Source organism: Anguilla anguilla, chromosome 2, assembly GCF_013347855.1.
Source record: "Anguilla anguilla isolate fAngAng1 chromosome 2, fAngAng1.pri, whole genome shotgun sequence".
In the NCBI taxonomy this organism is placed as follows: Eukaryota; Metazoa; Chordata; class Actinopteri; order Anguilliformes; family Anguillidae; genus Anguilla; species Anguilla anguilla.
This window is the reverse complement of record NC_049202.1, coordinates 63,988,898-64,016,213: the sequence shown is the minus strand read 5'-3', so window position 1 is coordinate 64,016,213 and position 27,316 is coordinate 63,988,898. Positions and strand designations below refer to the sequence as shown.

Here is a 27,316-nt window from a genome sequence, read left to right as displayed (position 1 = left end):
CAGCTCTTCCTTCCAGCCCACTCCAATATCAATTTACATGCATTCCCTTTTTCATTGGACTGTTTTGTGTGTGAGTGTGTGTGTGTGCACCTGTGTGTGTTTGTGTGTGTGCACCTGTGTGCATGTGTGTGCTTTTGTGTGTGTGTGTGTATGTATGCGTGTGTTTGTGTGTGTGTGTGTGCATGTGTATGCGTGCGTTTGTGTGTGTGCATGTGCATGTGTGTGTTTGTGTGTGTGTGCATGCATGTGTATGCGTGTGCTTGTGTGTGTGTGTGAGTGTGTGTGTGTGCATGTGTATGTGTGTGTTTGTGTGTGCACGTATATGTGTGTGTTTGTGTGTGCATGTATATGTGTGTGTGTGTGTGCATGTGTATATGTGTGTTTGTGTGTGTGCGTGTGTGTGTGCATGTATATGTGTGTGTTTGTGTGTGTTTGTGTGTGTGAGCATGTGTATGCGTGTGTTTGTGTGCGTATGTGTATGTGTGTGTTTGTGTGTGTGCATGTGTGTGCATGTGCATGTGTATGTGTGTGTGTGTGCATGTGTATGTGTGTGTTTGTGTGTGTGTGTGTGCATGTGTCTATCTGAGGACTATTAAATGATGCTGTAATTACAGGGCTGGCCTTGGTTCACAGGGGTGAAAGGGAACCCGGTTCGGCCACAGCCGGCAGTGTTAAGGCAGCTGGCGGATCCGTTTCAGGGTTCAGGAGTCTCTCTGGCTCCGCCCCGTTCGGAAAACGGCGATTAATTAAAGGGGCGCCGCTTCGTCTCCGAGCCTGAAGGCCCACGCCGCTTTCTCACGGGGGCACGAGCGCCGCGGCGTCCGTGGAGCACGCGAGCTCGGTCGGGGTACACCAGACGGGAGGCTACGCTCCGCCAGCTTCGCTCACGCAAAATGAACCGCTAACGCTACATTACAATCAGCCGATTCTTCAGAGCGGCGTTCATTATGCGAGCTCTGGGGGAGCGGACCCTTTCACACTGGAGTGAGTCACAGCCACATTCATCCGTGGAACAGTCAATCACCTTCATTCTGCACGTGATGTCAGCGCCGTCCCTCATTAATATTAAGCGTGGGGGTGAACCGCCCCCTTGACCCGGCCCTCCTCCCACAGGGTCCCAGAGGTCGCAGGTCGGGGTCAGTGGGAGGGCCCAGTGAGTCATAGAGAGAGGCGGACCCCCCAGAGGGACGTTAATGTCACTCACAAAGCCCTCCCACTCTCCCACTCACTCTCCCGCTCACTCTCCCCTCCACTCTCCCCTCCACTCTCCCCTCCACTCTCCTCTCCACTCCCGCCAGCGCCCGTTTCAATCCGGCAGGAGGGCCGGGTCATCCCGGGCAAAGGGCGCGGTTAAACAAAGCTCTGATCAATACGGATCATCAGAGAGAGGAGTCTGACTGCCTGTCGCGCCCAGGCGCGGAGAGCCAGCGCTGGAGAGGAACCAGAGAGTTACTGCTACCGCCGGACTGCCCGCTGCCCAGTCTGCCTGCTACCCAGTCTACCTGCTGCCCCGCCTGCCCTGTCCACACACTGCCCCGTCTGCCTGCTGCCCCACCTGCCCTGTCCACACACTGCCCCATCTGCCCCACCTGCCCGCTGCCCCATCTGCCTGCTGCCCCACCTGCCCTGTCCACATACTGCCCCGTCTGCCTGCTGCCCCACCTCTCCTGTCCACACACTGCTCCATCTGCCCGCTGCCCAGTCTGCCTGCTGCCCCACCTGCCCTGTCCACACACTGCCCCATCTGCCCCACCTGCCCGCTGCCCCGTCTGCCTGCTGCCCCACCTGCCCTGTCCACATACTGCCCAGTCTGCCCGCTGCCCCGTCTGCCTGCTGCCCCACCTCTCCTGTCCACACACTGCTCCATCTGCCCGCTGCCCAGTCTGCCTGCTGCCCCACCTGCCCTGTCCACACACTGCCCCGTCTGCCCCACCTGCCTGCTGCCCCATCTGCCCACTGCCCTGTCTGCCCACTTCCCTCACCCACACCTGTGCAGAAATGAGCGGCGAGAAGAGCTTTCAAGAGCAACAGGGTAAAATTACCCCCCCCACCCCCCCTTAAAAAAAAGCATCTTAGGATAAATCATGATTGCTCCGCCCACCATTGACACAAGTGTATTAGATTATTCATTTATTGGCTTGAGAGACTTTCCCTTATTGACTGTAGCTTCAAAGCTGTGCATTTCCACATGGTACAAAGCCATAATTACTGAAGGAATGTGTGCAATGTGTGTGTGTAGGTACAGTAACTCCAGAGCACAGTCTGTGTCAGTGGTAGCAGGTCTGCGTGTGTCAGTGGTAGCAGGTCTGGGTGTGTCAGTGGCAGCAGGTCTGGGTGTGTCAGTGGCAGCAGGTCTGGGTGTGCCAGTGGCAGCAGGTCTGGGTGTGCCAGTGGCAGCAGGTCTGGGTGTGCCAGTGGCAGCAGGTCTGGGTGTGCCAGTGGCAGCAGGTCTGGGTGTGTCAGTGCTACACACACAAGCCCCAGCACACTGCCACAACCAATGAGCTACACACACCCGCCCCCAACACACTGCCACAACCTATGAACAACAGACAGAGAGAGAGAGTGCAGCCCCCCACCAAAAGAATACACAGCTCAAGAACCTATTACCAGTTATTACATTACTTTCCCCTGCTCATATCATACTACTGTATCCTGTGCAAACGTATTACCCATCACTCTCTCTCTCTGTGTCTCTTTGTGTCCCTCTCTGTGTCTCTCTCTCCCCACCCTTCTCTCTCTTTCTCCACCCCCTCTCTCTCTCACCCTTTTCACACTACTGTGCAGTTCTGACAGTGTCACTGACCCAAATGTTAAGGGAGACTGATTGATCAGCTGACCCAGTGACCCTGAGGAGGCAGTGTTCTGCGCTGACCACATACAGGAGGCACAAGCCAGCCGAGACCCCCCCCCCCCCCCCCCGACTGACTGACCGACCGGGGGGGGGGGGGGGGGGGGGGGGGGTCTTTCCCTGCAGGCAGAACGACAGACTGACCCACGAGACAGAATGACCCCCCCGTCCCCCACGCCTGTTCCAAACTGCGAGTAAGATGATGGCGGCAGACATCTCACGGGCTGAGGCAGGTGGAGGAAGCAGCACCTCCCGCTCCTGGACCGACCGGCAGGCAAACGGGGCGAGCACTTCCCCAAAACGGGCCAGCGGTGCGAGCGCCTGCACCCTTCCTCCCCAAAACAGGCAAACGGGAGCGAGCACCTCCTCGCAGCGCTGAAGCGCTTCCCCAAAACGGGCCAGTGGTGGGAGTGCCTGCACCCTTCCCCCGCTCTTCCTCATGTGACAAAATGGGGACGACGTGATCCGGTGAGAGAAGCGCTCCCCGTCTCTCGGGTTTCTCCCTCTCTGGAGAATACAGACTCTCAGGAAGCAAGCCACAGATCGGCAATCTCACGACCCCCCCTGACCCCCCGCCCCCAAAACGCACTTCAGATATGAGTCGCCTTCAGGATGCTGGCGTGTCTGCTCAGGCTATGCTGAGGACTCTTTGGCGAAGCGAGGCCCTGAGGATGAAGAGGAGGATGAGGATGAGGCGGCTTGCGCCCAACCCAGCAGAAGGAGAGAGGAACAGCCTGCTGGTGCAGATGGTGTTTCCAACATGGTGCTGTCAAAGGGACTCCCAAAATGCACACACAATCAGGCTACATCGTCTATAAAACTCTCATACATATACGTACACTCACAAGCACACACACGCACACACACACACACAATCAGGCTGCATCATCTATAAAACTCTCATACATATACGTACACTCACAAACACACACACACGCACAAACACACGCAATCAGGCTGTATCGTCTATAAACACAGAACTAACCCACATCTATAAATCTCTCTCTCACACACACACACACCCAACCAGCCTCGATCATCTATAAAACCCTCATATAAGCACACACGCATGCACACACATGCACGCACAAACACACACACACACACACATTCAACCAGCCATCATCATCTATAAATACCTCAACCTGATCATCTATAACACACATACTAGCACATACGCACACACATGCTCCCTTCACCCTCACTAAAACCAACACATCAGTATGCTGCTCTGCTTCGCTGTTAACACAACCTTGCAGCACAAATAAAGCCACTGATTTGCTTCTAGCTATTTTCAGAGGTGCTAAACGCACACCTTTAATTGCAGAAATGCGTAAGGGTTTCGATTTTGCTTAATAGTTGCACATATTCTGAAAAACGTAAATGCGAGAATGATGTCCTCCGCATTTTCATTCCACAAAAAGGGGCACACTGTGTACTGGTGTTCTGACTGTACCAATTTTTTGTATCTTAGTCAGTGACCTGGTTTACTGTGTGCGTGTGTGTGTGTGTGGTATGTGCATTTGTGCGCGCGTGCGTACGTGTGTTAAATTTAATTATTAAATTAGAAATGCAAATATACATAATAATGGGATGTATACTTTGATTCAGGCAATAGTTATGCGTCTGCTCTGTGCTGTTTTGTTGTAGCGCGTGATAAAGATGGGTCTGTGTAGTGAGTTTCTCTGAGGAATGATCTGAATGACTCCAGGATTGCCTGTTCTCACTGCTGGTATTTGTAATTTTTTGTAGATTTCTGTTCTTGTGCCATTCGTCTATTTTGCTGATTTTTTTATTTCTCACTCAACCAGCTGGCTAAGACTTGCACACTTCCCCCTTGTTGAAATCTGGAAGCTTGAACTTGAAGCTGACCATTTTTGACCACCTCCTGCTGTCATTCAGCCCACACACACACATACGCACACACACGCTAGCATACATACACACACACACACACACACACACACACACACACACTTGCGCATTCTCTGGACTGAGGAAATATCCATGTCATCTTCTCAGCTGAATCTGACATGCTGAAAAACCACCAGTGTTGCAGCACCATACTGAGATACTTGTAGAGTGGTCCCCACTATTGCTGCACACATTCTGTGCATAATCCAAAGAGCTGGACTGAACCTCCACTGCACACACACACACACACACACACACACACACACACATGCACGCACGCACACATACACACACAAATGCACACACACACACACACACACACACACACACACATGCACGCACGCACACATACACACACAAATGCACACACACACACACACACACACACACACACACAGATGTTGGGTGTGGCTAGGATATAACGTTTTTTGCACTGGAATTTTTTTGTTTCATTATCTCTGAAACTGGAATCACAAAGGTAAGCCTATCTCACCACTCCAAAATTCTCTTTGGACGTGGTGGAACACAGATCAGCATGTGTGTGCGTGTGTATGCGTGAGTGCGTCTGTGTGTGTACGTGTGTGTGTGTCTGTCTGTGTGTGTCTGTCTGTGTGTGTGTGTGCAGCTGGCTGCTATTTTGTAGGCCACCAGCAGCAGCGGGAAGCAGTCCTGCTGTCCTGCAGTCCTGCCGGAAGACCAGCCCACCGTGATGAGGTGGGGTAGAGACACCCTGCTGACCGACACCCCCCCCCCCCCTCCCCGGGGTGACGGTGCGGCCGGCTACACTTCCCGCGTCGTGAGCACACGCAGGGCGAGGATTCGACGGTGCACCATGCGGCGCTTTACATGGATATGCCACCTCACAGCCAGGGATTAGTGCGGCTGCATGAATAATTCTGCATTATCCTGCCGTAATCTACACACTTTCACAAGAGGCCTTTGTGTTCAGTCTCCCGCTCTGTACGCGTTTGAGTATGTGTATGCAAAATGACATCATCACTGCTGTGTTTAAAAAATAAAATAAAAAACCACCTGTGTTAAATGCGCTCTCCCTACTTCCTGCGCGCTGCTGACGGACTGCAGCTTCACGGCTAACGAATCTTGCGCACGCTCCCGCTCGTCCCACCCCTTTCCGGGAAGGTCACGGGACCACCGTACTGCCATCCGCAGGGAAACGTCTGTCTGTCTGTCTGTCCGTCCGTCCTCTCCGCGTTGAGGAGCGGCAGGAGCGAGAGGTGAGGTGGCAGAGCCGAGCCGCTCTCCGCTCGCGCTCACCCTCGCACAATCAATATCTGGTGTAAACAGAGCGGAGGAGTAAAAACAAAAGGTCTCCGTCGCCAGCCGTGCTCGTTTGGAGACCGCCGCGCCGCGAGGCGGCCGCTTCTCACTGCAAAAGGCAGGCTTTGAAATACTGGCTGGGCCCGGTTAACCGTGACAACCAGAAGCCCCCGTCAGGAACAGCCAGCAAGTGACAAGCCCTAACGATGGAATACCGCAGCTCCAAATCAGGTGACATCTTTGGCTGCCATTACGGCTCTGCACTCTTCCCAGTTGCCTTGTGCCGGCTGCGGCACCATGCAACAGCGGGTTGGGACTGAGCAGGTCAGGGCTGTAGAGCTGGGAAACCACAGCAATAGGCCCGTTTCTCTGCCTGCCTTCAATACTGCAGGGCACACAAGCAGGCAGAGGGAGAGAGAGAGAGAGAGAGAGACAGAGAGAGAGAGAGAGAGAGAGAGAGGAGAGGCGAGAGAGGGAGATGAGAGAGGGAGAGAGAAGAGAGACGGAGAGAGAGGGAGAGACAAGGAGAGAGTGGGGGATATTAATGAGCAGTGTTCTCTCAAATGGCTGCCCTACATCTTCACCAAACGAGAAAGAGAGAGAGGAGGGGAGGGGAGAGGGAAGAGAGAAACGAGAAAGAGGGGGATGCAAGGAGCATGGTGCAAGAACAAAGTAGAGCAGCTGGGGGGATGAAGAATTAAAGAGGAGGAGAAGAGAGGGGTGATGTGGAGAGATGTAGGATGGGGGAGGGACTGAGTGCGAAAAGCAGTCAGGGAAGATCTAAGATGAAAAGACAAGGATGCAGATCCCATTGCCTGGATTAACAGAAGGGAAAAGAACACCTCAAATGTGTGTGAGGGGGGAGGGAACACCATAGAGAGATGGAGAGAGATGGTGGAGAATGGTGACAGCAGGTTGGAGCAGCACATAATAACATTAACCCTTTAAGGCGTAAGCTCACAGATACATGATTAGAATGCTCTTAATTGAACATTCTAATGCTGATGTAACACTCACGACTGGAAATTGTAAGCGCTGGAATTCTATATCCTGACCCTGAATTCTGAGAAAAAAATTTTAAAAAAACATTCCACAAAATCTACTCTTCAAAGTCCTGCTTTGTATGGATGGTTGCGTCCATAACTGTTATTTCAACATTCAACTTATTTAGCAAATGATGAGTTAAGAGTGCTATTCCTGTCAGTTCAGATTTTTTAATCCAAACAGATTGATGGGGAGTGACTTACAGTCCCTGTTACTCTGAGCAAAAAACAACCAGTAATCACCAAAGGATGCGTGAAACCAAAGGAAAATATCTTTTTTTCTCCATCCTTACCAATTGCTAAAAACAAATGTCAAACCCATCCATGCCAATAAATTGTGCGAATCATTTTTTTCCTCATCATTTCTTTAGAACACGATTTTCTTTTTACATGATAATTTTACCAAAATGAACTATGAGTCATTTACGCTAGGTGTACAGTTTGGGTAAAGGGGAGATTGCTTAGTAAGAAAATGTGTGTGTGCGTGTGTGCACGTGTGCTTGTGTGTGTGCATTGTTTGTGCGTGTGAATCCTTATTTTTGATCCACTCCCAAGCTCCAATGAAAACATCAATGGCTTCACATTAAAAAATAGGTTACTGGATATTAAAACATTAAGACATTAAAACGCGATGTTGATTCACATGCCTAATTTTAGACATTTTTCACCAACAGGAAATGCATCGTGTTTGCTTAAGAAGAAAAGGGTGCGCGTGTGTGGTTGCCTGTGTGTGCATGCATGCATGTGTTTTTTTTGGTTGCGCGTACATGCGTGAATGAGTGTGTCCATGTGTGTGTGTGTGTGCGTGTCAGCATGAGTGTGTGTGTGTGTGTGTGTGTGAGCATGAGTGTGTGTGTGTGTGTGTGTGTGTGAGCATGTTAGCGCAGAGGGGCTTCTCCCTCAGCATGTGTAGAGAACTCCCCCCAGGCCCACGCGGGGGCGGGGCCATTGCTGGCTGCAGAACACAGCGCCCCTCACACTGTAGCCACATCACTTACCAGCAGACACCAGAGAGCTGGAGAAAGGCCAATAAATAATTTAGATTCTGCAGATTGAATGTAGATCACTGACTCCACATGAGAGAGAGAGAGAAAGAGAGAGAGAGAGAGAGAGAGAGAGAGAGAGAAAGAGAGAGAGAGAGAGAGAGAGAGAGAGAGAGAGAGAAAGAAAATACATTGCAGTTGCCTCTCCTATCTTTCTCTCTCTCCCTCCCTCTCTCTCTCTCTCTCTCTTTCTCTCTCTCCTCACTCAAAGCATGTGGACATATAGGCTCATAAAAACATGTATAATTAATGTGCACACACACACAGACGCACACACGCATGTACACACACAAACACACATGCACACGCACACACATACACACATACAAGCAACCCCGTTTACCCAGCTGGTCCCAGCCACGGCAGACGTGTCCCAGCTGCGCTGCGCTGCCACACGTCCAGACCGTACCAGCGACTGCATGTGACGCATGAGAAGAAAGAGCCGCGCGTCTGCTCTAAATAGGTTTGGAGAGCAGCGGTGCCTTAAGTAGCCTTCCCTCAAAATGACTCAACCCGAGATCCTCCGTAACTGAGTCATTCTCAGTCTGTGAAGCGACGGGCAGCGCTCACACCTGGCGGCCGCGTTCGTAAACGGCACACGCCGCTGTCTGCTCCGCCAGTCCGCAGGGGCGGGTCAACGCGACCCGCACTTAGAACCACTTCTCTCTGCGACTTCGGAATGATGCGACCCTCAAAGGCTGTTCTGGGAATGCCTCAACGGCCCGAGAGCTCGCGAGCTCTTCCGCTGAAGAAACGGCCGCTCGTTAGCATGGCCCGCTCGTTAGCATGGCACGCATCGCTCGCGTTTACCGTCTCGCTGGATTCGCACCGAGCGTGAAGACAGAGAAACGGACCACCGAGTCGCTTCTATTCACTGGTCTGTTCTGTGTGCAGACACCCCCTGCTAATGTGCTAAAGACATTCCGAGCCTAGGAGCAGCAAGCTGTCGTAACCGTTCACTTTGATGGGAAACATTTTTCGGCGTGGAAATCTGTCTCCCTGCGAGAGCTAGAAGGCCAAGGGTTCTTCCTTAACACTCCAAAGATGCACTTAGTGAGTGAACTGTCACCCACTCTGTATCAGAAATCCTGTAAAATTTGGCAAATTATGGAAGTTTCGAATACTGGAAATAACTGCAAAATATCACCGGAATTCTACATGTATACATACAGGGTATACAGAATACAGAATAACAAGACAATGTTTCTACAGCAAGGCAACCATCACTCTTTGCTTTGAAGCTTACAGGCAGACCTCAGCGCGTAGAATACAGAGGGTGCAAATTATGCTATTTATCCAACACTGAGGGTGTTAATTAAAACCTATTCATGAGCATCTATTCGAGTAACACACTTGTGAGGTTCTGTAAGGCTGCTCGCTGAGGGGAAGGAACAGCTGCGGGATGGCGAGAACGCTCGGGTTCAGACTGACAGCAGCCAATCAGAAGCAGCTCTCTGTCGGCCATATTCCGAATCAGCGGAAGACGCGTAGAGAAACACGCACGCGTGTAGTTTGTATTCAAAGACAAACCGTGCAGATACGTCAAGGGACGCAGTAAGGAGACGCTTCGAAAACAGACCTCAAAAGCGAAAAACAAAAACGTGACAAACGCCACCTCAAAATAATCTAGCAGTACATACGCACGGTGATATCCACAGACAACCAAATAAAAAGTGAAAAAAAAGAAAGAAATCAAAGCGAAGTACAAGATTGCAAATGTTCCCATCAACGGACCTCCATCACAGCATTAGTCATGATCTCAAAATTAATAAGGAGAATCATCTTGGAAAACAGAGACATAATTATGGCTGCATTCCTGGTTATGGTGACTGTACAACAAGGTGAGTGATGTCCAGCCAATGTGGGTGCAATAAGGTGAATCATGTGGCCCCATCCCCGTTCCCCTGGCAACCCCCGCCCACCTCAGTACAGTTCCAAAACACAGCCTGGGCTGTGTGTTAGAGCAGGATGTGAGAGGAACAGAGGGGGAAAACTTAAGAAAAACAGTTATTGGGAGGAGAAACTGGTTGAGAGAGACAGTGATGGAGAAAGGGGCAAGGGATAAAGAGAGAGAAAGAGGGACAGATGAGAGAGTGTGTCATGGAGAGAGAGGGAGGGAGATAGAGGGAAAGAGATATAGAGTGAGAGATGAGAGAGTATATGTGATGGAGCGAGAGGGAGAGAGAGAGAAGGAGAGATAAAGAGGGAGATATGAGAGAGAGAGTGCAGTACAGTGAGAGCAGTTCTCGAGCAGTTTCTGCTGCCTGACTGAGTTAGCAGATGGCAACAGGCAATGTGGTGGCATTTCAGAGAGAGAGCCTGCTCCCCTGCCTGGAGCAGTGGGGCCCTGCCACTCCCAGTACACACACACACACACACACACACACTTAAACACATTCACACACACACATGCACACACCCACACACACACACACACACACACTTAAACACATTCACACACACACACACTTAAACACATTCACACACACACATGCACACACCCACTTAAACACATTCACACACACACATGCACACACCCACACACACACACACACACACACACACTTAAACACATTCACACACACACACACACACACACACACACACACACTTAAACACATTCACACACCCACACACACACACACACACACTTAAACACATTCACGCACACACACACACACACACACACTTAAACACATTCACACACACACATGCACACACCCACACACACACACACACACACACACACTTAAACACATTCACACACACACACACACACACACACACACACACACTTAAACACATTCACACACCCACACACACACACACACACACTTAAACACATTCACGCACACACACACACACACACACTTAAACACATTCACACACACACATGCACACACCCACACACATACACACACACAAACACACATACACACTCTTACATACTGCACTCCTTCATCTCACTCTTACATACGGTACTCCCATATCTCACTCTTACATACTGCACTCCCTCATCTCACTCTTACATACTGTACCCCCCTATCTCACTCTTACATACTGCACTCCCCTATCTCACTCTTACATACTGAACCCCATATCTCTCTCTTCCATACTGTACTCCCCTATCTCACTCTTACATACTGAACCCCATATCTCACTCTTACATACTGTACTCCCCTATCTCACTCTTACATACTGTACTCCCCTATCTCACTCTTACATACTGCACTCCCCTATCTCACTCTTACATACTGTACTCCCCTATCTCTCTCTTCCATACTGCACTCCCCTATCTCACTCTTACATACTGAACCCCATATCTCACTCTTACATACTGTACTCCCCTATCTCACTCTTACATACTGTACTCCCCTATCTCACTCTTACATACGGTACTCCCATATCTCACTCTTACATACTGCACTCCCTCATCTCACTCTTACATACTGTACCCCCCTATCTCACTCTTACATACTGCACTCCCCTATCTCACTCTTACATACTGAACCCCATATCTCTCTCTTCCATACTGTACTCCCCTATCTCACTCTTACATACTGAACCCCATATCTCACTCTTACATACTGTACTCCCCTATCTCACTCTTACATACTGTACTCCCCTATCTCACTCTTACATACTGCACTCCCCTATCTCACTCTTACATACTGTACTCCCCTATCTCTCTCTTCCATACTGCACTCCCCTATCTCACTCTTACATACTTAACCCCATATCTCACTCTTACATACTGTACTCCCCTATCTCACTCTTACATACTGTACTCCCCTATCTCACTCTTACATACGGTACTCCCATATCTCACTCTTACATACTGCACTCCCTCATCTCACTCTTACATACTGTACCCCCCTATCTCACTCTTACATACTGCACTCCCCTATCTCACTCATATATACTGAATGTCCATATCTCACTCTTACATACTGCACTCACTCATCTCACTCTTACATACTGTACTACCCTATCTCACTCTTACATACTGAACCCCATATCTCTCTCTTCCATACTGTACTCCCCTATCTCACTCTTACATACTGAACCCCATATCTCTCTCTTACATACTGTACTCCCCTATCTCACTCTTACATACTGTACTCCCCTATCTCACTCTTACATACTGTACTCCCCTATCTCACTCATATATACTGAATGTCCATATCTCACTCTTACATACTGTACTCCCCTATCTCACTCTTACATACTGTACTCCCCTATCTCACTCTTACATACTGTACTCCCCTATCTCACTCTTACATAATGTACTCCCTTGGTCTCACTCTTACATACTGTACCCCCCTATCTCACTCTTACATACTGTACTCCACTATCTCACTCTTACATACTGCACTCCCCTATCTCACTCTTACATACTGTACTCCCCTATCTCACTCTTACATACTGCACTCACTCATCTCACTCTTACATACTGTACTACCCTATCTCACTCTTACATACTGTACTACCCTATCTCACTCTTACATACTGAACCCCATATCTCTCTCTTCCATACTGTACTCCCCTATCTCACTCTTACATACTGAACCCCATATCTCTCTCTTACATACTGTACTCCCCTATCTCACTCTTACATACTGTACTCCCCTATCTCACTCTTACATACTGTACTCCCCTATCTCACTCTTACATACTGTACTCCCCTATCTCACTCATATATACTGAATGTCCATATCTCACTCTTACATACTGTACTCCCCTATCTCACTCTTACATACTGTACTCCCCTATCTCACTCTTACATACTGTACTCCCCTATCTCACTCTTACATACTGTACTCCCTTGGTCTCACTCTTACATACTGTACCCCCCTATCTCACTCTTACATACTGTACTCCACTATCTCACTCTTACATACTGTACTCCCCTATCTCACTCTTACATACTGAACATCCATATGTCACTCTTACGTCTTCCGGACATGGTTTTTAAATTTGATTTTATTCACATTTATTTAACTGAGTTAGTCCCACTGAGAATAAAATTCCTTTTCCAAGAGAGACCTGGTCGGACACAACAATGAAACTCACGTCAAGACAACAGTCGGGAAAAAACTGCTATGCAACAAAAGCACAAAAAAGAAACAGTCAAATTAGCGCTCTGATGCTAACCGCACATTTGGGTGAAACATGCTGCATTTGCCCAAGGTCCTCCAGTGCCCACCGTATGGCAACAGCACACAATTCAGCCATGTACACAGGGACAGGTGCCGCGGCATGGACTGGTAGCCTGAAAAAAAAACACTCTTCAAAACGGGAGGGAAGCACTAGAGAAGCGGAGAAAGGCTGTGTCCTTCGGGTGAGATTTTAAACCAATGTCCTGTGTCTCCCTGCTCATTAAATATCCCTCGTGTTTATCTTTTTTTTTTTCACCAGGGCATGTTCTGCTCTTTTCTTTCCATTGTGCAGATGGAGAAATGCCAGTGTCAAGCAGAGCCTCTCTACTCCTTCATTCTCAACTCATCTGACACACAGACACACACACACACACATGCACACATACACACGCCTACACGCCTACACACACACACACACACACCATGTACATATGCTCCACTGGTGCCACCACACATGAGATTACACTCATGCGGGAATGCAATGCGTAAACAGATGGTCACAGGGAGAAGTCCCTCTCTCCATCTCTGAGATGTAAATGCAGCCACATTATCTCCACCAACATATTCAGAACCAATCTCTGTGCAATCCCCTGCCCCCTAAACCTCAATCTCCCAAGAAAAATAAACAGATAACACACCTCCCAACACACTAAAATAAAGCAAATAAAGAACCTTGCACATTAATATTTTCTTCCATTTTCCACTTATGTAAACATCCCACCATTTACCTTCTACAGAGTCAATCACACGCGTCAACAGAAAAATATGCTATAAATGTGAAGAAAAACAAACCATTCAGACAATAAACATTATTCAAACTTTCAGACACAATACAACAAACCTTCAAAGGAAATGAATATCTATGTAGTCCCAGGCCTCTGTGTAAGGATGTAACTGTTTATTTGCATAAATCTACACTGACCAAAAGGTATGTTTTTCTGAACCTGCTGGAAGAACCACCAATAGACAAATTCAGCAAACAATTTCAAACTAAATATTTCCTGAGACTCCAGTCCACTGAAAATCCAAGATGGCTGATGTTCCAAGATGGCCACCGATTTTGCTGTAACATTCAATTCAAGGATTCCAGCACGTGGCTGGTTTTAAGGCTTATTTCTCTTTAAACAAATATCTGTTTGATATCAGTTCTGTTTTGTTCCCACAAAAATAAGAAATACGGAAGCAAATTCCATGTTTGTTGTCTCCCCAAAGTTTAAATGAGATCTACATCCTTGCTTAAAAGCATAAAGCTCGGACGACTCTTTGCAGAAAGAGAACAGTGCGGGTGGGTACAGCGCACAAAAGTTGCATGCTGGGATAGCACTTCAGGCTCTGAACACTGTGGGCTGTTTGTTCAGCGGAGAGGTAACGGTAGGAGATGACAGCCATTTGTCAGTGCCAACACTTCCCTGTAGCCGAACCACAAAAAACTCAATCTTGTAATGAGACTTCAAATTTTATTTTTCCTCTCAAGGAGAAAATATTAGCTTAAGTTCAGTTACTGCTTGCAACTTGAAAGTGAAACTTTCTTATCCCATTGGCAAATCATTAAGTGAGTCAAACAATCTGACCCCATTGACAATATTTTTAAAATCTTATCTAGCAAAAATAGTAATAGAAATAAGATTTTAAGTCTAAATATAAGACAGAAATACTTGAGATAGAGTTATTTGCAGTGCGGCTGCTGTGTGGTGTCCTTTTCCTGATGTTCACATGCTTGAAATGGCTGGGGCCTAGCAGCAAAGAGCCTGGTGGGGACTCAGAGAGGCAGAAAAAAAATTTAAAAAATAAACTAAAATACACTCAAGTCTTCCAGGGAATCTTTACCAAACACACGTGTGGGGTAAGCTTAGCACGCTCAGGCGTGGCTCTGATTTTAGACATTTAAGGCATAAAAGAGAGAGAGAGACACCACTGAAGAACACGCACGCACGCTTGTATGCTACCATGCGCGTGTACAAGCACTGAGTCATAGCCATCTTGTCCTTTAGAAGTCCTCACATTGCAATATGCTCTTAATGAGGAGTGAGGACTTGGGCCTACGCCACAGGCTCTTGTGCTGCTCTGAGCAGCAAAATGGTATTTGCCCCCCCCCCCCCCCCCCCCAACCTCTCCCCCCACCTCCCCACCCCCACCCCCCCCCTTATACAAAGCGCAGAGAGCACACATGCTGACATCAGCAACCAACCCTTAAGCACCGACACACCACCCCTCCAACTCGCCGAAGCTGACACACCACCTCCTCGCCTGTCCGAAACTTTCCAAAAGTGCGCTTCTCCGCCTCTCCAGACCTGCAGAAAGCCGCCTCAGCCACCTCTCCGAAAAACCCAAGCACGCCTCCTTACCTCTCCAAAGCAGACCCGCCACCCCGCTCGCCTTCCCGAAACCGAAACGCACCTCCCCACCCCTATAAAACCGACACGCCCCCTCTCAACCTTTCCAAAACTGAAAAGGCTGCGCCCTAACCCCAACCGAACTGACACACCGCCCTCCCCTCCTCTGAACCTCTCCAGCACTGAAGCCGCATGGCCACCCTCTCTCCAACCCCCATCATGGCGGCAGACGCAAACCCTCCTCCCTCCTCCCCAGCAGCAGTAGCGATGCTTTACCGCCTCCTCCTCCTCCTCTCTTTCCCGCCGTGTCGCGGTGGAGCCGCTGCACAGCCACAGACACGTTGGGAGATCGTCCATTCGCACAGTGTCTGTGCGTCCTTCCCCCATGTGCAAACTGCACACGCGACGCCCCTGTCACTCAAACTTGGCACCTCTTCCACCACCAGGGGTGACTTACTCTCAGTATACACATACAAACTCACAGACACACACACACACACTCTGCAATAACAAGATGAAGATGGCCATAGAGGGAGGTTGGCAAGATAGCAAAGCTCTTGGAGGTATATGCTGTATTCCATATCTTACTGTACACAGGGGAAAATATGGGGATATCCTGAAAATGGAGTAGCAAATGGGAAATCACACACATCACAGCACAGTATAAAAAACACAACAAAATAACAAGGCTACAAATGGTCATACAAATGACAGCAGTGACAACTCAATCTGTTATTGGTATGCTCATTTTATATTCCTTACTCAAACTGGCAGACGCCTCTAATTAAGTCCAATTAAATAACATACACTGCTGACGTTTTTTTTTTTTTTTTTTAATTTGTAGTCTGTCAGATCGGCCATCATCGTATGGCTTTCTGTTTTCTTATTAATATTACTTATCATATGAATCATATTGTTAATACTTTGGTTAAAGATGAAACATCAAACATTGAGGCATTCAGCGCTTGAGATGAGCGCCAGCAGGGCTGAGCGTGACTACAACTGAAACATATACAGTGCATTCATTTGCGAATAATTTCAAACTAGCTGGCTTAAAACAGCATTAACTGCCTGCTTTCAAACTTACTCATATAAGAACCCTATCGTTAATGCCGTACAATTTATGCCATCCAATCTGTAACACATCAAAAGTACAGTACCTTGATTGTGGGCCCCGTATCTTGGCATTTAAACAGAAAAAGGATATGGCCATTCGGTGATCTTTTTGGCGTATTTTCGCACCACGTTGTCTTCGCTGAAGAGAAACAGGGAGCGGTTGACCGTCAAGCAGTTCTGTCGGACAGGTATCGGGTTGTACAGGGCCATGGTCCTTGCTCGCTGGGCCATAGATTGCTTGTACATCCTTTGGGCTCCCGGCGGGCCGCCCTGCCTGCTCCCGCCACGGCCGGGGCCCCCCTGGCCCGGTCCCCCGCCATACCTGGACGGTACTTCGTCTCCAAACCGCGCCATTCTATAAACACCAAACGCCAATCGTTACGAAGCAGCCAAGAAGGACGTGAATACTCAGTGCAACCACACCACATTACATCCCTCTACTTCAGGACATAATTCACTTGCAAATGTTTTTTTATTTTTTTATTTTTTAATTCTTCTATGTCTTCATGGTCGACACCTTCACTGGGGAAAAGAATACGAAAAACGACCATAGAGGGAACCTCTGTATATAAATAAAGCACTGATGTGAAAAATCAAAACCGTGTGGTTGGCTGGCTGCTGGTCCGTTTATTAGAGCAGAACAGTTCCTCTTCAGATCGGATTTATTTTGAAAATGAAAATATTCCAACACATACACATATATGACATTTTTTAAATATTTTTTTGTCTCATCCTAGGATTGCACCTTCGATTTCTTCCATTTTTATGTCTTTTTCCAGAGACGGTTGTTCTTAGAAAGGTAAACCAAAACGAAACCTCGTTTGCACGTCCCTAGGTGTGTAAATGAATAACTATGGTAATACTTATCTCAATAATTAGGATGGCGGTTTCTTAATTAAATAAACAGCCGATGATTAAAATAAAACACACCGACCACTTTCTCGGCAGTGCATCGTATGCAGTTGATCGCTCTCTCTCTCTCTCTCTCTCGATAAAATATTCTTTTTCAATATGTTTTTTTTATAAAAAATTAAATGAGAAAAAAATCCGTCGTTTTTCGTAATCAATTCATTCGTGTGCCATCCGTCGATGTTTTATACAGTAGTGCAATATTCGGTCTCCCGCCGCCTACACTCGGATTGCACACAAACACATCACAGGACTTCCCAGCAGATGGAACTCTGTACCATTTGTTGATGCTCGCTGATTAAAACGGATTTGCTTTCGGAATCGTCGCTTTTTGAAGAAAACGAAGTCAGTGTGCTCTATATGGTTAGAATGTGATATAAAACGGTTTCTTTTTCAGGGACAGGACAACATCGTCTTTGCCACAATCATCATCTACACTCCGGGGCCAGAAGAACAATCCAGGTGTAATAAAATCCGAAGGAGAAGCATACGGGCATTGAAAGTAGCATCATCAATCCTGAGGAAACGGCTGCAGCGACTGGAGTCTCTTACAACCTAGCATGTTCTCCCCGCCAGGATGGACGCAGCAGAGGAATCGCAAGCCATCCCCACCCCGCAACCCTCCTGCACCCCAGCCCCGTTATCCTGTCCTGTCTGCTCCGCCTTTGCTTCGCCTTGGTTCTCGCAGTCCACTTCACCTCCGCGGGCGTTCCGCCTTCAAGATCAGCCTGGGAGACCAAACCCGAGAGAAAGCGCGAGAGCTTCCGATCAGCTGGCAGGTTGAGCTACAATGAGCATCTGATCAATTTAACGCTCCCCGAGCGCCGTCCACAAATCTCCGGCCAGCCCTCGCAGCACATGATGCGCACACCCCCTGCTGATTCGCTTACCCGCTATCCCCTTCCACCACGGCTCGCGCCCTCCGCTAGGAGCCAACAGCACCGAACTAAGAACACTTCCCTTTTTTTTTTTTTTTTTTGCTTTTTTTACGGTTAAACCGTGAATTCATTCAGTGTTTACACACTTCACAGGCTAACAGAACCAACAGCGTGCTCGTGACACCTGCAGGGTCATGAGACGGAGTAAAGGAAATGGTAATATCGGTGATATTTAACGACATTATGTTCTTAATAGATTCTGCATATTCTGTTCATGTTGGGCTTGCGCGTGCGTGCGTGCGTGATGTGTGTGTGCAGGCTATGTGCGTGTGGAATGGGGGTTGTGATAACATTTTAGTTCCAGGCGGCTGTAACTTTTGGTCTGAAGGGGGCAGGTGCACATCTATGAGATATGAGGTATGGGTGAAAGAGAATGTCTCCAGGGACCCATGTGCGGGATTGCAGAATTAGACCGTCTGCTCTTAGCGCAATCATAATTAAAACACATTTGGTTGCTTTTTTCAAACGTCAAAATTGCCTATTAATCGACAGTCACACCAGTTTTGTCCATGACGGCAGTCTATAGGATTCAAGGTGCAAGCTTTACAAAGGAAATACAAACAAATAAACCCTATGACAGCAGTCTATGTGGCGTCTGATATTGGTCACAGCACGAGGTCTTCTTGAAATAGAACTCCGTTACTGATGCTAGCCAATGATTCGTAAAGCATCACGTCGGAACACGGAACAGCTCTAGCGTAAATATGTACTGGGTGAATTTCCAGTTCGAAATACTTGCTGAGTGCCTGCTGAGCATCTCACTGACCCCCCCCCCCCCCCTCCCCCGCCCAAGAAGTTTGACATCAATTGAGTCTCCATGGATGGGGATTCAGGTCATGATACATTTCGCGAGATCCCAGTGAACAGACAGTTTCGCTGTATGGACAGATGACTCTTTAATCTAGAACTGCCACTAAACAAATAGACTATATTTGATATCAGTGTTGTTACCGATGCTAATGCGTTGGTTGATCATTGATTGATCTCTCCAAGTAGTCGACGTGTGCTGCCGTGAGTGACGCAGCGCGTGGAATATGAGTCGGAAAGTGAATTGATCCCAAACATTAAATATTCTCTGCCCACTTCGAGAGCTTTTTCAGACGACTTATTATTTTGTTCTAGTCTGGCTGGGTTTATGGAATCATTTACGCAATTTGTCATCGACCTATCCCTTCTGGTGATTCTTTTTATTTATTTTGTACACTGTAGCCTACTGCGTTCTAGAAGCAAATAATAAAAGGATGTCCATATTACACGAGGCTACGCGCATTACAAATGGCTATATTTTCGTAACCGTTTGAAAGGTGAACGACGAGGAAGCGGGACGGGGAAATATCAAAGACTAGCGGGTATCACTACAAGTTTAGGATTTAAGGGTGAAAACGCTGCAAAAATATGTATCTGTCTACGAATACCTCTATTCCTGTATGCTATGGGTTTTGAGAACAGGGTCAACTACGGCCACGCAGAATTGTTCATTTCGAGGTCTACATGCCCCCCTATTGTTTTCAGAAAAAGAGCGAGTTGCCTACCAGTGTCAACGAACATCAAATCTAATTTCTATTAGGGTTAGGAACCATCTAGTCAAATGTACTGGATGTGTTAAGCGGCTATGGCAGTTAGCACCCGTGCGGTAGACTGCAATGAGAACATCGTTTGCATCACGGTTGCAGTCAGTGTTTGGAAAGAAACCGCACTCAAAGCTGCGAGAAAATCCTGTAATGTACCCCACACTGTGCGCAGTTGTGCTCAGGCAAGTTTGGCGTGATCATGACATAACTTACTTTAAAACTTACAGTGGAATTTCCTGATTATTTGAGTCACACTGGGATCAAATACTCTGTCATTGTTGATTTTAATATTTTCTCGTATACTCCATATTTGCAGATAGCCAACGTTTGATATAACTTCACATAGCATTTCAAAAAGGACTGTTTACTGTGGGTTGGCACATTCAAGGTTATGAGGAAAATTTGTGCAGAATACTCACATCGGTTTGCGGCGTTGGGGACCAAAATTCTGAGGACCAAGAACTGATTTTTTTCATTGTTTATCAAGGGCTAATATAATTATGATACTTCTCATTCAATAATACATTATTTATTTTTTAGAAGTCCGTAGATATGAGTTCTGAAATTATTAGTACTTGGTGTGTCTGATCTGTTGATGTTACACACACACACATCAGACTCGAGACTAACGTTTTTATATATATATATATATATATATATATATATATATATATATATATATATAGCCTATATATAAATATATCTGATCCAACTGACATTGTACAAGCATCCTCTGCTGCCCATTCCTTCTGTTCACTTTGTGAATATCTTGGGTATTGGCTGCTCACAATAAAGTTCCCCATCACACTGATAAGAGCTGAGTCCCCTTCCTTATCTCATCTTCTCCTTGTCTCTCTCTCTCTGTCTCTCTCTCACACACAGACACAAACACACACACACACACACACAACCATCCTCCATCCTCCACTCCTCTCAGACTCGCTTGAATTAAATCTTGATCGGTGTAACGCTGAATCACAGCAACCCAATGAGCAAAAGCCAGAATCTGCATGTCCAGAGGGAAGTGGATATCTAGGTTGACTGACGTTTTGACAGAAACGGACAAGGTTAACCCCAATATATATAGCTCAGGTCTCATCCAGATATAGCCTGGCTGCTCTCTATTGGGCTAGAAAACTTTCACTTAGTTTCAACCAAATGTAGGCTTTCACCTGAATGCTTGAACGGCATTTAATAGATTCCTCGCGGACTTTCTTCGCCACATAATTGTTGAGTGGGATCTGTGCACGGAGGAAGGCAGAGAGCCTCGTTACCTGCACAGGGCAAGGCTGGAGACACATAAGGACAGGCTCACTGCCTGTCGCTAGACATGTCCAGCCGAGCGTCAGCACTGCACACCCTGGTGCTCTGCTCCGTCCTAAAGGTGCACCAACCTGGGCTTCCCCACTGGGCTTCCCCACACATGTGTTACACTGAGTCCTGGGTCAAACGCATATTTGTTTTGGATTCAAATGCGTTTCCATGCTCTGCTGATCTCGCCTGGTGCAACTGAGCATGTCAAGAGGACCAGAAGGAAGGGTTTGTGCCTTTTGAGAGCACTTTATAGGTTCCCATACAGACAAGCTCAGCAAAGCGCAGAAAAGTATTTGAATCCTAAACCAATACACATTTGGCCTCAGGTCTGGTTCCACTACACCTGTGCACCCCTCCCCCCCCCGACTGTACCCACTGTTCTCCCAGTACCCCAAGGGGCTACACCACAGAGGTCCAGGAACACTGCACAGTACACACCAAAGCTACGACAGACCTCTGTGTCTGCTACACATCATTTACTTCAGGAGAAAGCCTTGTCAGGGTCAGGGATATACATAGAGTTAAATTTGGATATGGCATGTACTGCAGCATCACCAAGTGTAAGAGAACAAGCTTTAGGACTTTCTCTTAGGTTGCTTGAGTTTTTTATTACTGGGTATCGTATTTAACTGCGCAGTATTGTATTTTACATGGTTTGCTGCAACTTCTTGGCCTCTGTATTTATCCTTTAGTCATCCAGTGAGTCAGTCGGACTCACGTGGATAACTAAAGAATAAATACAAGACTGAAATAACTTGACTTTGGTAGCAATGCCTGTTTCAAATCCACTGTGTCACACTGTGGCCCAGTCAATCAATGAAAGGTGACAGCGGAATAAAAAGTTCCTGTGATTACAAAAATATAAGTGAGAAACATAACACCACGAAAGCCTCAAGTTTAATTATGCGAACTATGAATGTTAAAAAGCACACCCTTAATTTATTTATTTATTATTTTTTGTTTGAGGACCGACGTCTTTCCAATGCCAGGAATGATCCACTTAAATGAGCCACATCTGAACAGGTCATGTGACACTTCAAAAGGTCTGATTATGTTAATGAGCTAAGGGTGCTCTTCGCTCATATTATGAAGGAAAACTGATGGTATTTGGCGCATGAACACTTTACACATTTTGCACATACACATTAGCATAAAAATGGCTGCCAGTGCGGTGTGTGCCTTGATCAGTTACTGGGAAAGAAAAATGATACATATTTAGCTGCATAATGAACTTAAACACCCACAACTTCCTCAAAATAATGTATTTCGAATAATCATTTCACAGTCATTTCAGGCAATGACTACTCTTCCAACTTGGTTTCCAAATCATTACATTAAGTCATTAACGGTATTACTGAGCAGGATTATTGAAGTACTTCAATAATCTATAACTGCCCTGAAATAGATGGTGCACGTAGCTAAATATTGCACTTGTTAACAAATTTATGCTGAGTATGCAAGCTCAGTGGCATGCTTTAAAAACATTATATACCCCAACAATTAATAATGATCTCTTTCTAGAATTTTCATTGGAATTAATTCTTACAGTGATAACCATAGATGTCATATGTGCTATGAGAGGTGGAAGTAACAAAAATGACTAAATAAATGTTGAAAGAATTAAGTTACAATCAAATTAAATAAATTGCAGTTTAAATATTGAAGTGTTAAAATGCTGTCAAATTAAATAATCCCTTGGTGATAAAAGATAATTATTTACAATTTATCATTGTATCTGATCACTTTAACCTTTATTCACTAGCAATTTAATCAATTAGATGCACTGCAATTCCAATCGCCACCACTTTTATCAGTTCACTACTGCTTTCTGTATTGCATTAATGAATTCAATGCCACTTTCATCACCACTTTTATCAAGTCAAGGGTAGTTTCACTTTCACCATGCGTCAATCAAATTGTGCCGCCGACTGATGTAGCCTATGTCTATGCACGTCATGATTGACAGCTCTTGCCATTTGGACTATCCAACCACAGGATCTTGCAATCACCAGTTTTTGCTCATGGTATTGGTGAGTGGTATTTCCGTTATGGAAAATTTGTTTGGTGCGTCATTTTGATGAGTCTGCTCAAAGAGGCCGTACATTTGCAGTGCAGTGGTAAGTAGGGACTTTTGTGTGTATGTGAGGGTCATGGTAAGTAAGGACCTTTGTGTGAGAATGCAGTGATAAGTGAGGACCTTGGGGGAGAATGCAGTGATAAGTGAGGACCCTTCTGTGTGTGTGTGTGTGTGTGTGAGGGCAGTGGTAAATGTGCAAGAGTGACAGTGCAGTGGTGATTGAGGACTACTGTGACAGAGTGTGAGAGTGTAGAGATGAGCGAGAACCTTTGTGTGAATGTGTTATTGTTCGGGGAACGTTCACACTGCAGAACTACAACACAGCAAACATCTTCCCCTTGTGGTCCCAACCTACCGGTTACTCACTGAAGTCACTCATTAAACTGCCTCAGACTGATATCAAACTGAGAAACACAGCACACGTGTAAGCTTTAGGCAGAGAAAAAGAGAATGCAGGAAACAGTGAGCATGGATAGGCAGGGGATGGAGAGAAATGGGAGGGAAGGATGGAGGGAGAGAGAGAAAAAGGAAGAGAGAAGCAATTTAATCATAATGGAAGCTAATGATTCAGCAGCATTTATATAGTCTGCATCATTTCTGAGAGCACTGGGGCAGAGAAGAGTTTCTGTTGCTTACTGTGCATACACACACGCAAACACACATAGATGTACACACACACACGTGCACACACACACACGCAAACACACACACACATGCACAAACATGTGCACAAACATGTACAGAAGAAACTGGACTGCCGTACAGAAATGAGTCCTTTAGGAGACTATCCCAGTCAGATATTGAGGGAAATCTACCTACGTACATCATGGCCATTCCACTCAAATAGGTAATGTTCTAAAGGGGTTTGAGGTGTGTTTTCTTTTTATTTTTTTTTTATTTTTAATTTGCGGTAGATATTTTGGCTTAATCGCGTTCGGAAGCCAAAAGTAGCCAAGAGATTGACCATGAGATTTTCTGGAACAGCGAAGCGGAACAGCTGATGCAATCGAATTCATCACTTAGAAATGATGCACGGCGGAGTGGAAAGCTTTATTGGCTGAGATGCATATGCACAGCGTGCGCGTTGTGCCAAAAAAGGTCTCAATAAAGGGCGTTTCGAAAGGAAGTTAGCCCGCTTGGGCAGCTGCACTGCGGCGCACTTAAAACCGCACGGTCCATTTACCAGGCAGTCCTGGAGACAACCGGAGTAACCACAAGAGGGCGCTGTGGCGACTTCTGAACTCGGCCTGACGTGAACTGCTAGGGGCCCAACGCCACCCAAACGCACCGGGACGTCAGCACCGTGCACCGTGCACCGTGGTCCCCTCCTGAAAGCCACACCCACCGATGAGTCACGTCGTCGTTTATGCCCATCTGTCAGCCATTAATTCATAATGATTGAACGAAACAAAACCAAAACCCAAACAAACAAACAAACAAACAAAGGGTCTGATATATTATTGATACTTCATTTGATCGTGTAATTAAACTGAAACCCACAAAAGGTTAAACTTTCTTTGCGCAGATGTCTAGAGCGGCTGTGTAGCGCATTACCTAATTAAAATAAGAGCGGGGTAATGGAGAGTCATTTTTAAAGCCCTGAGATATACAAGCTTTGTTAAAAAAAGAGGATTTGGGCACTGATGTGCCCCAGGGTCCAGTATTGAATTATGGCCATGCCAGAGGCCAATGTGGCTGCTAGCCTGGCAGGTCGATGCATAATTGGTCCTAGCGTGGGAGGGTGACTTTCTCTCCTGTGTTTCATATTTTCTGTCTCTTAAATACTCACGTACTTGTCCCACATGCTGTCTAGGTTGTCTTTAGATGCCTCTAATGTCAGTGCCATGTTTTAAATTGTTTATGCTTCTGTGTACCTGTCTGATCTGACAGCTGTGCTTTATCTGTTATCATCTTTTCTGACTGCCGTGTTTTATCGGTTTTGTCTTATCTGACAGCTTTGTTCTGACCGGGCCGTTACTGTAAATGAAAATGTGCTCCTAACTTTCCTGGTTAATAAAGATGGTCTCCTCTTCCAGGTTCTCCACCCTGACCCAGGTGGGGCGCAGGGTCCACTGGCTTTTTTGCTTTCACCCGTTTGGTCACCGGTTCAGACCCAGGAACCCGGCTGATATGAGCTGACTGCGTAATCAGAAGCTTAAATTGATCAATTAAGTGCTGAGCAACAACGAAAACCAGCAGACACCGGGGCCTGCCAGGACCAGAGCGCAGAACCGCTTCGTCCGGCCAAATGAGCGACCGTGGTCTGCCTATGCCAGGGGTGGCCAGTCTTATCCTAAAAGGTTTTTTGTAATAGCCCAGCACTATGACGCCTTATTGAACTAATTAACTGAGCCTGGTCTTCAATCAAGATCTTGAGAAGGAGAATCAGGTGTCTTAGTGCTGGCCTGAAACAAAAAACCTGCAGGCACGCACCGGCCATTTTTGGATAAGATTGGACATCCTGGCCTACACTACGTGCGCATAATGTTTGCTCTAATTCTGGGGTCTCAAACTCCAGTCCTGGAGGGCTGCGGTCTCTACTGGTTTCTGTGATTTCCTTTCAGTCATTGAGGCCTTGAGACCACGGTGTGCAGACTCTTCAGCAAATCAACAACTTAAGCTAAGCACTTAAGTGCAGGAGCACCTCAGAAGCAGCCAGACGCAGCGGCCCTCCGGGGCATGAGCCCGAGATCCCTGCTCTAACGGCGGGGTGACCGCACGGCTGGGCGGGTGGAGCGTGGGGCGAGTGGGTGGAGAGCGCGGCTCGGCGGGTGGAGCGTGGGGCTCAGCGGGTGGAGCACGGGGCTCTGCGGGTGGAGCGCGGGGCTCAGCGGGTGGAGCGCGGGGCTCAGCGGGTGGAGCGTGGGGCTCAGTGGGTGGAGCGCGGGGCTTGGCAGGTGAAGCGCGGGGCTTGGCGGGTGAAGCGTGGGGCTCAGCGGGTGGAGCGTGGGGCTCAGCGGGTGGAGCGCGGGGCTCAGTGGGGCGCGCGCTCCGCTGTCGGGTGGAAGGCAGGCCAGTGCGTATGACTGAGCGGACCGCTGTCGGGTGGAAGGCAGGCCAGCGCGTATGACTGAGCGGACCGCTGTCGGGTGGAAGGCAGGCCAGCGCGTATGACTGAGCGGACCGCTGTCGGGTGGAAGGCAGGCCAGCGCGTATGACTGAGCGGACCGCTGTCGGGTGGAAGGCAGGCCAGCGCGTATGACTGAGCGGACCGCTGTCGGGTGGAAGGCAGGCCAGTGCGTATGACTGAGCGGACCGCTGTCGGGTGGAAGGCAGGCCAGTGCGTATGACTGAGCGGACCGCTGTCGGGTGGAAGGCAGGCCAGTGCGTATGACTGAGCGGACCGCTGTCGGGTGGAAGGCAGGCCAGTGCGTATGACTGAGCGGACCGCTGTCGGGTGGAAGGCAGGCCAGTGCGTATGACTGAGCGGACCGCTGTCGGGTGGAAGGCAGGCCAGTGCGTATGACTGAGCGGACCGCTGTCGGGTGGAAGGCAGGCCAGCGCGTATGACTGAGCGGACCGCTGTCGGGTGGAAGGCAGGCCAGCGCGTATGACTGAGCGGACCGCTGTCGGGTGGAAGGCAGGCCAGCGCGTATGACTGAGCGGACCGCTGTCGGGTGGAAGGCAGGCCAGCGCGTATGACTGAGCGGACCGAGGGAGGCAGAGGGACTCAGGCTGGTTTGAAAGGCGGGTGTGAGTGAACGGGCTGCTCTTATTGGGCGTGGGTCCCCGCGTCAGCTGGAGCGCTGCCACGCGTTCAGAAAGTTTTT

General features: G+C 47.8%; 1 protein-coding gene across 18 annotated transcripts in view; it reads right to left on the bottom strand.

Annotated features, from left to right (window-relative positions):
- Positions 1 to 27,316, bottom strand: part of cacna1ab (calcium channel, voltage-dependent, P/Q type, alpha 1A subunit, b) — a 154,991-nt gene that overhangs the window by 99,352 nt on the left and 28,323 nt on the right. For 17 of the 18 annotated variants that reach the window (XM_035405737.1, XM_035405745.1, XM_035405751.1 and 14 more), the window contains exon 3: positions 16,829 to 17,092. In XM_035405737.1, coding sequence (XP_035261628.1) covers positions 16,829 to 17,092 — 264 coding nt within the window. Of the gene's footprint in view, positions 1 to 16,828; positions 17,093 to 17,924; positions 18,519 to 27,316 lie in introns of those variants that run through there. The other variant, XM_035405753.1, reaches the window with a different exon arrangement.